The sequence below is a fragment of the Manis javanica genome, chromosome 4 (assembly GCF_040802235.1).
Source record: "Manis javanica isolate MJ-LG chromosome 4, MJ_LKY, whole genome shotgun sequence".
Taxonomy (NCBI): domain Eukaryota; kingdom Metazoa; phylum Chordata; class Mammalia; order Pholidota; family Manidae; genus Manis; species Manis javanica.
The window spans coordinates 48,505,055-48,518,303 of record NC_133159.1 but is presented as its reverse complement, the minus strand read 5'-3'; the positions used below and the strand labels follow the sequence as shown (position 1 = coordinate 48,518,303).

Here is a 13,249-nt window from a genome sequence, read left to right as displayed (position 1 = left end):
GAACAAATGGTCTAAATTTCATTAAGGAAAATATTCAGGTACATGTTTTCCTATGTAGGTCTTATGACAATGACAGTAATTGGCAATGTTTTTAACATTTTCCTCACATACTGAAATACTCACCTGTTGCTCTAATTCTCCAACAGCATCGTTTGTAGGAGAGCTTAGTATTTCTTTACTCATCAACTAGGAAATTAAAATAGTGAAATCAAGTACAATAAAATGATGTTCACAAAGTAAAACTAGGTTTATTTGACAGTACAATAACATGATTTATATATTTTTTCCTTGCCTTAATTTGATGCTCCTTAGACTATTGTTCAAATAAAAATTTTATTAGAGGTCTAAGCTAAATAACACAATATTCAAGCATTATCTTAGTGAGGGTATAATAAGGAAAGTGTGCTGAAAAATGTAGATATATTTAAAATAACTGTGTACTGAAAAACTACAATCCAACTTCTAAAAGATGAATTACTAAAAAATTTGGACATGTTAATAAAAAGGTATGTCTATAACATAAATTAATATTTTTAAAATGCAGCCTTTAAATGAGTGATATGGCAAAATTCCAAATCTGAGAAGTCATTTTTGAAGTAGGCATTATAATTGTATGGAAAAAGAACAGGACCCTATCAAATAACATTTTGCATACAAAGGAAGATTTATTTAGCTGTAGTGATGCTTGGAATTCAAACCAGCAATGCACAATCAGCATATACCAACGGCTGAAGTCCCATATGCTGCCTCCCTCTAAATCACAGCCCTTCCAAACCGTTTGTCCTTACTAATCTCTCCCTCAGGTTTCCTTTGCACTCAACTACATGGCAACCTTTTAGTCTGATTTTAAGAATCATCATACACCACATGAACTTTGAATCCTAGTGGTCAAATTTAGATAACTAGATTGGTTTCAATCCAGGCTACCTAGCTCCAAAACCTAAGTATTATTATATTTGCTAACAGTTCTAATATTCTGAAAATGCATATGAGATATACACACACATACACACAGTCTTCAAGGAAGACTGCTCTAATTGGTAAAATGGAAACGAAAAATTTCCATCTAGACTAAGGTTGTTTATCCTGCTCAGCTGAAGGTATTTAAAGGAACTTGACAATAATTATTTATCTTTTAAAATGCAGAAGTACTGAGATTCAAGATGGCAGCATAAGAGGTAAGACAGAGAACTCCTCCCAAAAGCACATATAATACGAAAATATAGTTAATACAACTAATCCTAAAAGAGCAACAGGAAAGAAGGCTGTGCCAGGCTGCATACACCTGGAGAACAGAGCAGACCTCACCAAATGGTAAAGTACCAAAGCCTTGATGGGCAGAAGCCAAGCCCCTCCCCCACCCCCAGCTCACCAGCAGAAGGAAGAGAAATGGAGTGGGGAGCAGGTGGAAGCCTAGGACAGCTGAAAACCCACCCAGCCCTAGAGATCTGCTTTGGGAGCACAAACCTATATTGTGTGGTGCTCTGGAGGCTGGTGGGTTTGGAAAGCTAAGAAAGGTGTAATATTTGGAGAGACTGAGATTGCAGCCATTTGTGAAGGACAGGGATCCACATCCGGCCGCTCTGGGACAAAGGAAAGGCAGGTGGTCTGAGAGGCTTCCTAGCAGTGAGAGGGCTGCTGAAGGGGTGGGGTTTGCACAGAGCTTGCTGTACGGGAAATGGGATAGGTGGACAAGGTTGTCTGGGCACACTCTGCCCAGCAGGGCGGGAACTTTCAGGAGCTTCAGGCGCTCCATGTCCTTAGGTGGCTACTTAGCTCCAAGGCCCCCCACTGTGATACACAGCCTGCTGAGCCCTCCTCCTGGCCTGCCAGCACCGGCTGGCAACCCACAGTCCCTGCCCTGGAGTCAGGCCAGCCAGCCGGAGGCCCCGCCTACAGCAGTTACAGACACAAAGCACAGAGGCTTACACCTGTGTGCTTGGCCCACTGGTTCTGACAGTGGAGACAGGCACTGTAGCCAGGATGCAGGAAACAGCTGTTTCCTCCCTCCAGGCACCAAGGCCGCTTCCCCATGACCCCTAACATCACTCCAGGGGCTGAGCAGCTCCAGACTAGAGTTTCTGGGCACTAGAGGGTGCCACATAGAAATATGAAATGTCAAAGGAAACTGGTTCAAACAGAAATCTCAGACACCAGAAAAAGGGCCAAAGAAAACTGAACTCACTAATCTTCCTGAAAGAGAGTTCAAAATAAAAATCATAAACATGCTCATGGAGGTACAGAAAAATTCAAAAACTCAGGGATGAATTTAGGATGGAGATTCAATCATTAAGAAATTCCATCTGAAAAAATTACCTTGAACTTCCTGGTAATTATCAAATATGTACATTTCATGATTTGAAAGCTTTATAGTTACAGAAAATTCTTAGTATTAGACATCCCATTTTCCAAATAACAAGAATGGATTCCCATGAGGAGGGATGGTACAGTCAATACTGTGAGAAGCACAGAGCTGCCTGCATTTTACAACTATTAAGGGAGAAAATATACAAAATGTTTGGGTTACTTTTGATTTCACAATATTCACTGTTCAAGTATATGGAACAGTCATCAATTTGTGTCATTGAAGAAAAGAGAAAGGAGTGTATCATGGAAATAGCCTCAATCTCCACCTCTGCTTCTGGCCCCACATTATGATGTCACCCTAGTGACTGGGCTTTGGATTCAGCCCCCCTGTCATCTCAGTTTCAGAGAAAAACCATGGAATGGAAAGTGGGGGTGGGGGTGGGAGGAATGACACCATTTTGCCTCCCATAGTACAGGACTCACAAAAAGGCTTTTACTCAGACTTGGCTCACATGCCAAATCTGGTGGATTTTCCCTAGTGGCTGTCTAGGCCCTCTCTGAAGGATGTTGAGATTGTACCTGGGCCTAAGCAGAAAGAGGGTTGGAGCCTATTAGCAACAGAGGCCAGTACTCCAAAACAAGAGGGTATCAGTTCACGTGCAGGAATTTTCCAGCTTGCAATCACTATGTTGACACCAATATAAGATCGTATATCAACTATAGTTCAATGAAAATATATATCAAGAATAACAACAAAAAAATGCAGAAGTACTAAAATTGAATTTAAAGTTCTTTTAAGAGACTTGAAAAAAAAAGGTGGCTGGAGACACTAGATAAAGGTAAATAAACCTGTTGTAAATGGTAGGTTTTTATACAAACAGAAAGATACACATGCATAAAATTTATGTAGAAATTTTATGTCCTTTGGTTTAGAATCTGTATACATTGGTGAACACAATATAACTTACCTCTTGAATAGCAGTCATGACCACATGTTGCACAGATTCTTCCAAGGTCATTATAGTTTGAATATGTTCTATGATTTAAAAAAAAATCAGATCTGAAAAAATAATTTACTCTTCATCCATAGTACTTTAGCCATTCAATTAACAGTATAAAAATGCATTTATCACACTAATTCTTTAGGCAAATACATTATTTTTCCACAAGAGGTAGGTTCACTGAAATCAAATAAGTAGAATTGGAAATCACCATATAAATATTTTTAAGTGTTTTATTTTTCCTGAACAAGAAAGTCTTTAATTTTCTTATAAGAAAAAGAAAGGAAAGATTGCAATGAATCTTAAGACAGTTATGACAATTTCTTCCCTCTTGCTAAATATTCAATATTATGGGGATGAATTTATATGCATTAAATGAACTCCTAAAATCTTAAGGCCAGGAAGTTTCATTTTGTCACCTATTCAGTTCATTTCAGGAACGCTTTCAAAAAAGGGACTTACACAGCCTCCTGTAACACCTGCTTAACATTCACCAAGTCTCACCTCAAGGACAGCCTTATGTTACCACAAACACACCTGCAGGAAATTAAGTTAGTTCTGTCCTAATAAGAAGTGAGGAACCATGGGAAAAAGTCCTTCATATATTTGCAGATTTAAATCCACTTCAACTGTTTTTCAGCTAAAATATTTTCCGGGAATTTTAAGGACTTATTTTCTAATATTTTTATTGTTTTAACAATTCTTCTGGAAAACTCCTAAAAGTTCTCTAAAGCTTTCTTTTTTTGTGAAGCCAAGAACTACACAAAGATTCTGGTAGATGCCGGATGCACCTGACCACCAAGTGCCACGGAGTGGAGAAGGGGAAGAACTATCTGGAGAAAGCACAGGCAACGGTTTCCTTTACCTGGACTTTCTAGATAATGGAATGTTTCAGGTTTGCTGAAACCTTCATAAAAAAATCTCTTTCCCCACCAAGATAGACATGCTGCTGTTAACCAAACTATTTTATTCTTTCAAGATTGAGATTATTACAGTATCTTGGAGTCATTTTGAAAATTCCCACTTCAAAGTATAAAGGTTATGAAATCTGTTTTACATTGTGAATGTGTTTTGTTTTTAGATTTTAAGTAAAATTACTAACTTTTTAAAAAATTTATCTGCTCACTGGTAAAAATTGGTAACTCACGTACCTACAAAAATAAATCCAATTAGATAATCCTCTTCTTGATAATAACAATGAAAAATTTTTTCTATTATTACTTGCTAAACTTTTATTTATGCATCCAGGAATTCAATTTCCTTTTAAAAATCTGAGGATAAAATTGCTAAGTAATGTTTACAACTTAACTATGAAAGTACCACATGTATCAAAATGCATAGTAGGCAACAAAATCATGACTTATAGGACAATTATGGCTTAAAACGTCAATTGTAGTTTAAAGAGGAAAGGACTGATCAATTTAAAACAAAAATATTCAAAAGAAATGAGATAAAAAGTAATTAAACAGATATTAAACAGTATAAATAAAATAAAATCAAAGACAAAAGTTGGTTCTTTGAAAAAGACTATTAATACTGACAAACATGCTAAAATTAGGCAAAAAAAAAATTGTTAAAGCCAATAATTAAAATAGAAACAAAGCATTAATCAACTTAAAAAAGGATCAATAAATTGTGAGAACAATAAATTGTTCTCCAGTGAGGAACAATAAATTGCAAGATTTATAAATGAATTATTATGTGTTAACTTGGAATTAAACAGTTATGTACGTTTTAACATTCCGTGAGCAAATATTTCTTATTTTAATGAAAAACCCAACATATAGATCTTTGACATTACTTGTAAGAAATAATGACCTATGGAGAAGTACTGACTTGCCCTAGAAAAAAACAGCTAGTTAATGATCTACATGAACTAATATCAAAGTTTTCTGAAACCTTATCCCTGTCCTTTTTTATTGATAAACAATTGGTATCATGCATGTTTTTCTCCCTCCTGCATTTATTCTTATTGAATTTATCCCATATCATATGCTCTCTTTATTAGTTAGATAACACTCAATGTGTATTCTAATGTACTGGCTTAAAGTGTTTTATATTTTATAAACTTAAGCACCCAACAATCTCTTAAAGGTGATGTACTAAAGACCAAGTTTGGATGAATCATGCAAAAAACATCACCATCACAAATCTCACCACCCAAACTAGTGCAAGCCCCTAATGGAATTAAATCTTGCTCTGTTCAGTTCATTTTTTATTTACTATGTGCAATAAAAAAATGACCTTTTTGCACTAAGCAGGATATGGATCACTGTGTTTGGATATAACAATATAATATTCTACTCCATGTATAGCATCAAAATTCTTATCTGGAAGACATACTGGACAGGCAGAATATCACTTAAGAAGCCATGATTATAATTTTGTAGCTACATATTTATTTATGAAAATCTGAATCAACCTAATGTTCTATCTTACATGTGTAACAGATAATCTATCAGATGAATAAGTACAACTTTACTGAGTATCCATTAAGTCCTGAGAACTGAATATATTAAACTAATTAAACTAAAATACATTTAATTAAGCCACTGAATATCAATCTCAGAATTCAGGTACAAATAAGATCCTCAATGTTTAATGTCAGAGCTGGGCTATAATTCAGATCTTTGGGCTTAATATTTCAAGGGTGCTTTCTGCCAAGATGTAATAGTAAATTTTTATGCTTTCAATAGCAACAAGTTTTTTCTAGAAAGTTGGTATCCTCAAATGATTGAAATTCACTTACCTTGCTTCTTTTCACAGTTGACTGCACAACCTAAAATAAGCTGGAGCAACCTCCCAAGCTCCACAGAATTGGAACATTCAGTTATTTGGTTTAAATCAGGGATAAGTTCTTCAGAAATCTGTTGTCCCAAAAACTGCAGTATTAAGACAATAAATCTGATCACTAATTTATGTAGGCTACAAAGAATTTATACACTTAATTATTCTAATAAAAATAAATTCTAAATAGGTTCATGAAGCGTCTCAGAAAAATTATGAATAAATTTATAATTATTGACTAAAATCAGCTAACAAAGTTCAAGCAATGTCCCAAAATGTTGAGTAACCAGACAAAATTAACTAAAGTAGTTTTTTACCAAATACTCTTTGATCCCATTGCCAGAGGGATTGTTTAATTTGAGAATCCCCTGACTGATCTATTATGACAAAACTTGTGCCTTTCCATTAAAACATAAGCATATTTATATTAAGCCAAAGGATATATTCACATTTTGGTGTATGACTGATTCACAAGAGAACCACAATACAAATCATCACAAATTTACAAACATATAATGAATCAAATGAATTCTTTTTGTAGCTTATTAAGTTTTCTTGGCATTAAATAAAAACCTTCAAAATGAGTTTTATGCATTAATGAATTGAAAAATTTCAGTCTGAAGTTTAATTGGAAGAAATTACAAGTTCAATTCTGTGACAAACCTAAAAATTAAAAACAAAATCAAGGCAAAACTAAACCACAATCTCCCAAACATAACTTTCTTGAATAACATGAACTTTCTTATATCAAATAATCCTACTAAAGAATTTGGTATAATGCTGAATAAGGGGGGAAAAAAACTACCTGAATAATGTACTTATCTAAAGTGACTTTAACACTACTTCCATTTTGCATTTTTTTCCAAATTCACTTGCACAAGTGTAAGTTCACAGTATGTCTTTGCTGTTATTACACTGGGAAAAATGTCAAAATAATGCTTTGAATAGGAAATAATTTCTATTTAATTATAAAGTCTACTTGATGGCACTACATAAAATCAAATCATATAAAGATGAAGGCACTTCTATTTGAGAAAAAATATCAATTTAAATAGTATCAGTATAGAAAAACATTATTTTACAAATCAGTGTATTATGCTTGTTTATCTTCACAAAATTTGAATGTTCTAAAAATGACAAGAAACAACAGTGCATTCCATTTATAAATTATAGTCTGGTAAATGTTATAAATAAAAAGCCACATCATTTTTCAGTGTCAATAATTATCACACAGTATTTTGTACTTAAGCAAAGTCAGATGTTTTCCATACCTCATTATAGTAACTCATAATTCCTTGAAGTACTTTCTTTAAATTATTAGCCTAATGGGGAAAAAGAATAAGACTTAAATAATTTCATAATAACAATGAAAGAAATGTATGCCAAGGTGGAAGACAATAAAAACTCCCCCAATAAAAATGACAAAAACGTTAGTTTTACAGATACAAGTATATGATGTTTTTTAAACATCAAAGACATCAAAGCTTTAATCAGAGGTTGATTAAAAGAAATAATATATCCATGCTTACATAGTTTAGCCAGGGTGATTCTATTTAAAGTGAGGAACATGAATTCAAATGCCAACTTTAAAGATGTAGTTACAAGCACGTCCACCTCTGATCATTAGTGAGTCTAGCCTTACTCTCCTGCCACAGACTAGAAAAAGTAACAAAATACAAGGAACAGTTGTTTACAAGTGTTAGCCAACAGGCTGTATAGAAGTCTAATATGTGAGAGAAGGAAAACAAAAGAGATGAGCCCAACGCTAGTCCAAGATTTCTCTCAGGAGGCAACTTCCATAACACTTAATAAGGTGGTAGAAACTAAACAAAGCCTGGAGAAAAGAGATGTCAGAAATACAGGAAGGTCAAAGTAGTTAGAATTTAAAGGGCTGACAGATGAAGAGGTGAGAACTATGGAGAGGAAGAGCTCCGGAAATCTGCGTAGTAGTTTCTCTGACTCTCTGGCTGAATGCTAATTTGCATGTGCATGGGTGAAAACTCAACAAGATTAAACAAAAATAAGTTCTCTTTTTTTTCTCTAGTCATAAGTAATTCCAAGGAGAAAACAGTTTAGGGAACTTTTGTTGAACAATTCCCAAAGATTACACAGGGCCAGAAACTTAAAATTCCCACCAGCAAGTGAAGACTATGCTGTATAGACAAGCTTTCAGAGAAGACCCTAAAAGGTCACAGATAAGTGGTAGGTCTAACCAGCCCTGGAGGTAAAAATAACTCTAGATCTGCCTCCCCCTCCTAAAAACCTTGACAGGATCAAATTGATTCACAAGTATCTAAACTGCCTGTGAGAATAAAGTCCAGCATTCTTTAAAATAATACAAAAAATCCAGCACTCAACAATAAGACTAACACTGTCCAGACTCCAATAAAAAATATGGATCATAATGAGGAGAAAACTCAGTCAATAAAAATAATCCAAGAAATGATGGATTAAAGAATTTGAAAATAATGTTAAACCTGCTAGTTCATAAGGACTTACATGAAAACAGTAATTTAGGCAAAGAGTACAAGAGTTTTTATTTTTTTAAAGAACCAAATAGAGAAATTATCAGTGGGTAAAAAAGGAAGACAGAATACTAGAGGAGCCAAGATGGTGGCGTGAGTAGGGCAGTGGAAATCTCCTCCAAAAACCATACACATTTTTCAAAATACAAAAAATACAACTATGCCTAAAAGAGAGACCAGAGGATACAGTACAACAGCCAGGCTACATCTACATCTGCGAGAATTCAGCATCTCACGAAGGGGATAAGATACAAGCCGTGGCCTGGTGGGACCCAAGGGCTCCCCCCACCCCAGCTCCCCAGCAGGAAGAAAGGAGTCGGAGCAGGGAGGTAGTGGAAGCACAGGACTGCTGAATAACCAGCCCTAGTAATCAGCAATGTGAGTGCAGACACACATTGCATGGTGTGCTGGATATTAGAGAAACAGAAGAGTAAAATCTGTGAGCGGTCCCCTGCAGACAGCTCCCCTGGGACAAATGAAAAGCGAGTACTTTTTGAAAGTCTTAAAGGGACAGGGGCCTCACAGTTGGCTGGAAGTGTCCCAGCACACTCAGCCCAGAAGCTGGGAATCCTGAGAACTTCAGGCACCCCAGACCCCTGGGATGCAGCGTAGCTCTGAAGCCCCTGACAGCGACAAACGGCCTACCAGTTGATCCCCCTCCAGCGTGGCACGGCTGCAGGGGCCGAGCAGCTGGGGAGTGGTTGGGTGTATGCATGCAGAGGCAGAGCAGCTGGGGAGCGGCTGCACCTGTGAGCACGCAGTGGCGAAGCATCTGGGGAGCAGCCGTGCACCTGCTCACAGCGGCAGAGCAGCTGGGGAGTGGCTGTGCCCACAGAAACTGCCCAGAATCTCCTCCCGGTGTGCAACTGCCTGGGCCACACCCAGACGCTGCCGCCAACACGCAGCTACCCGGCACAGGCAGAAGAAACCAGTGCAAGGCGTGAAGGGGCGCCGTTCTCATAGGAGAGCACACCCGGTGCGCCTCCCATTCTCTGCAAGGCTCTTGGCAACACTGACGGGGACCCCACCAACGGCAGCTTAGGGGTTTAATCTGGAGGCTGCACCAGGTGTGCGGATAACCAACACAGGCAGCAGAGAAGGGCCAGGTGACCAACAAGCAGGAAAGGACTTCGTTCTCCCAACTGACACATGTGCTACCTGCCTACAGCTATCTCTATCGCCAAGAAAAGGCAGAAGAATTTGGTCCAGTCCAGACTTAACAAGACAACCCCCGAGAGAGGGCCTGGGGAGATAGATTTAACCAATCTTCCTGAAAAACTATTCAAAATAAAGGTCATAACCATGCTGATGGACCTACAGAGAAATATGCAAGAGCTAAAGGATCAAGTTGGGAGGGAGAATACAGAAATAAAACAATCTCTGGAAGGACTTAAGAGCAGATTGGATGAGGTACAAGAGGCCGTTAATGGAATAGAAATAAGAGAACAGGAACACAGAGAAATGGAGGCAGAGAGAGATAAAAGGATCTCCAGGAATGAAAGAATATTAAGGGACTCGTGTGACCAATCCAAATGGAACAATATTCGCATTATAGTAATACGAGAAGAAGAGAGAGAAAAAGGGATAGAAAGTGTCTTTGAAGAAATAATTGCTGAAAACTTCCCCAAACTAGGGGAGGAAATGGCCTCTCAGACCACAGAGGTATACAGAAATCCCATGACAAGGGATCCAAGGAGGGCAACACCAAGACACATAATAATTTAAGTGGCAAACAAAGATCAAAGACAAGGACAGAGTATTAAAGGCAGCCAGAGAGAAAAAAAGGTCACCTACAAAGGAAAACCCATCAGGCTATCATCAGACTTCTCAACAGAAACCTTACAGGCCAGAAGAGAATGGCATGATATACTTAATGAAATGAAACAGAAGGGCCTTGAACCAAGAATACTGTATCCAGCACGATTATCATTCAAATATGAATGAGGGATTAAACAATTCCCAGACAAGCAAAAGTTGAGGGATTTGCCTCCCACAAACCACGTCTACAGGGCATCTTACAGGGACTGATCTAGATGGGAGCACTCCTAAAAAGAGCACAGAACAAAACACCCAACATATGAAAAATGAAGGAGGAGGAATAAGAAGGGAGAGAAATAAAGAATCATCAGACTGTGTTTATAATAACTTAATAAGAGAGCTAAGTTAGATGGTTAGATAGTAAAGAAGCTACCCTTGCGCCTTTGGTAACCACGTATCTAAAGCCTGCAATGGCAATCAGTACATATCTTTCAATAATCACCCTAAATGTAAATAGACTGAATGCACCGATCAAAAGACACAAAGTAATAGAATGGATAAAAAAGCAAGACCCATCTATACGCAGCTTACAAGAGACACACCTCAAACCCAAAGACATACACAGACTAAAAGTAAAGGGATGGAAAAAGATATTTCATGCAAACAACAGGGAGAAAAAAGCAGGTGTAGCAGTACTTGTATCAGACAAAATAGACTTCAAAACAAAGAAAGTAACAAGAAATAAAGAAGGACATTACAGAATGATAAAGGGGTCAGCCCAACCAGAGGATATAACCATTATAAATATATATGCACCCAATACAGGAGCACCAATATATGTGAGAGAAATACTAACAGAATTAAAGGAGGAAATAGAATGCAATGCATTCATTCTAGGAGACTTCACCATACCACTCACTTCAAAGGATAGATCCACCAGACAGAAAATAAGTAAGGACACAGAGGCACTGAACAAACAACACACTAGAACAGATGGACTTAACCGACATCTACAGAACTCTACACCTCAAAAGCAGCGGGATACACATTCTTCTTAAGTGCACATGGAACATTTTCCAGAAGAGACCACATACTAGGCCACAAAAAGAGACTCAGTAAATTCAAAAAGATTGAAATTCTACCAACCAACTTCTCAGACCACAAAGGCATAAAACAAGAAATAAATTTACAAAGAAAACAAAAAGGCTCACAAGCACATGGAGGCTTAACAATATGCTCCTAAATAATCAGTGGATCAATGACCAAATTAAAACAGAGATCAAGCAATATATGGAGACAAATGACCACCACAGCACAAAGCCCCAAGTTCTGTGGGACACCGCGAAGGCAGTTCTTAGAGGAAAGTACATAGCAGTCCAGGCCTATTTAAAGAAGGAAGAATAATCCCAAATGAATAGTCTAACGTCACAATTATGGAAATTGGAAAAACAAGAACAAATGAGGCCTAAAGTCAGCAGAAGAAGGGACATAATAAAGATCAAAGAAGAAATAAATAAAATTGAAAAGAATAAAATAGAAAAAAATCAATGAAACCAAGAGCTGGTTCTTTGAGAAAATAAACAAAATAGATAAGCCCCTAGCCAGACTTGTTAAGAGAAAAAGAGAGTCTACACATATCATCGGAATCAGAAATAAGAAAGGAAAAATCACGACGGACCCCACAGAAATACAAAAAATTATTAGAGACTACTATGAAAATCTATATGCTAACAAGCTAGAAAACCTAGAAGAAATGGACAACTTCCTAGAAAAATACAAACTTCCAAGGCTAACCAGGGAAGAAACAGAACCAGACCAAGTACCAGCAAAGAAATTGAACTGGTAATCAAAAAACTACCCAAGAACAAAATCCCTGGTCCAGATGGATTCACTGCTGAATTTTATCAGACATACAGAGAAGACATAATATCCATTCTCCGCAAAGTTTTCCAAAAAATAGAAGAGGAGGGAATACTCCCAACTCAATATGAAGCCAATATCACCCTAATACCAAAACTAGGCAAAGACTGTACAAAAAAAGAAAATTGCAGACCAATATACCTGATGAACATAGATGCAAAAATACTCAACAAAATATTACAAACTGAATTCAAAAATACATCAAGAGGATCATATACCATGATCAAGTGGTATTCATCCCAGGGAGGCAAGGATGGTACAACATTCGAAAATCCATCAACATCATCCACCACATCAACAAAAAGAAGGACAAAAACCACATGATCATCTCCATAGATGCTGAAAAAGCATTTGGCAAAATTCAACATCCATTCATGATAAAAACTCTCAACAAAATGGGTATATAGGGCAAGTACCTCAACATAATAAAGGCCATATATGACAAACCCACAGCCAACATCATACTTAACAGTGAGAAGCTGAAAGCATTTCCTCTAAGATCAGGAACAAGACAGGGATGCCCACTCTTCCCACTGCTATTTAACATAGTACTGGAGGTCCTGGCCATGGCAATCAGACAAAACAAAGAAATAAAAGACATCCAGATTGGTAAAGAAGAAGTCAAACTGTCACTGTTTGCAGATGACATGATACTGTACATAAAAAACCCTAAAGAATCCACTCCAAAACTACTAGAACTAATATCTGAATTCAGCAACGGTGCAGGATACAAAATTAATACACAGAAATCTGTTGTTTTCCTATACACTAACGATGAAATAGCAGAAAGAGAAATCAGGAAAACAATTCCATTCACAATGGCATTAAAGAATAAAATACCTAGGAATAAACCTAACCAAGGAAGTGAAAGACCTGTACGCTGAAAACTACATGACACTCTTACGAGAAATTACAGAGGACACTAACAAATGGAAACTCATCCCATGCTCT

At 37.1% G+C, this 13,249-nt stretch overlaps 1 protein-coding gene across 1 annotated transcript in view; it reads right to left on the bottom strand.

Annotated features, from left to right (window-relative positions):
• The window catches only part of HOOK1 (hook microtubule tethering protein 1), a 61,566-nt gene that overhangs the window by 33,381 nt on the left and 14,936 nt on the right, over positions 1 to 13,249 (bottom strand). Inside the window, exons 4-7 of the mRNA XM_073234015.1 lie at positions 7,367 to 7,417; positions 6,058 to 6,190; positions 3,276 to 3,343; positions 124 to 186 (exon numbers count right to left, since the gene is read on the bottom strand). Of these exons, the coding sequence (XP_073090116.1) occupies positions 124 to 186; positions 3,276 to 3,343; positions 6,058 to 6,190; positions 7,367 to 7,417 (315 nt within the window). The remainder of the gene's footprint in view (positions 1 to 123; positions 187 to 3,275; positions 3,344 to 6,057; positions 6,191 to 7,366; positions 7,418 to 13,249) is intronic.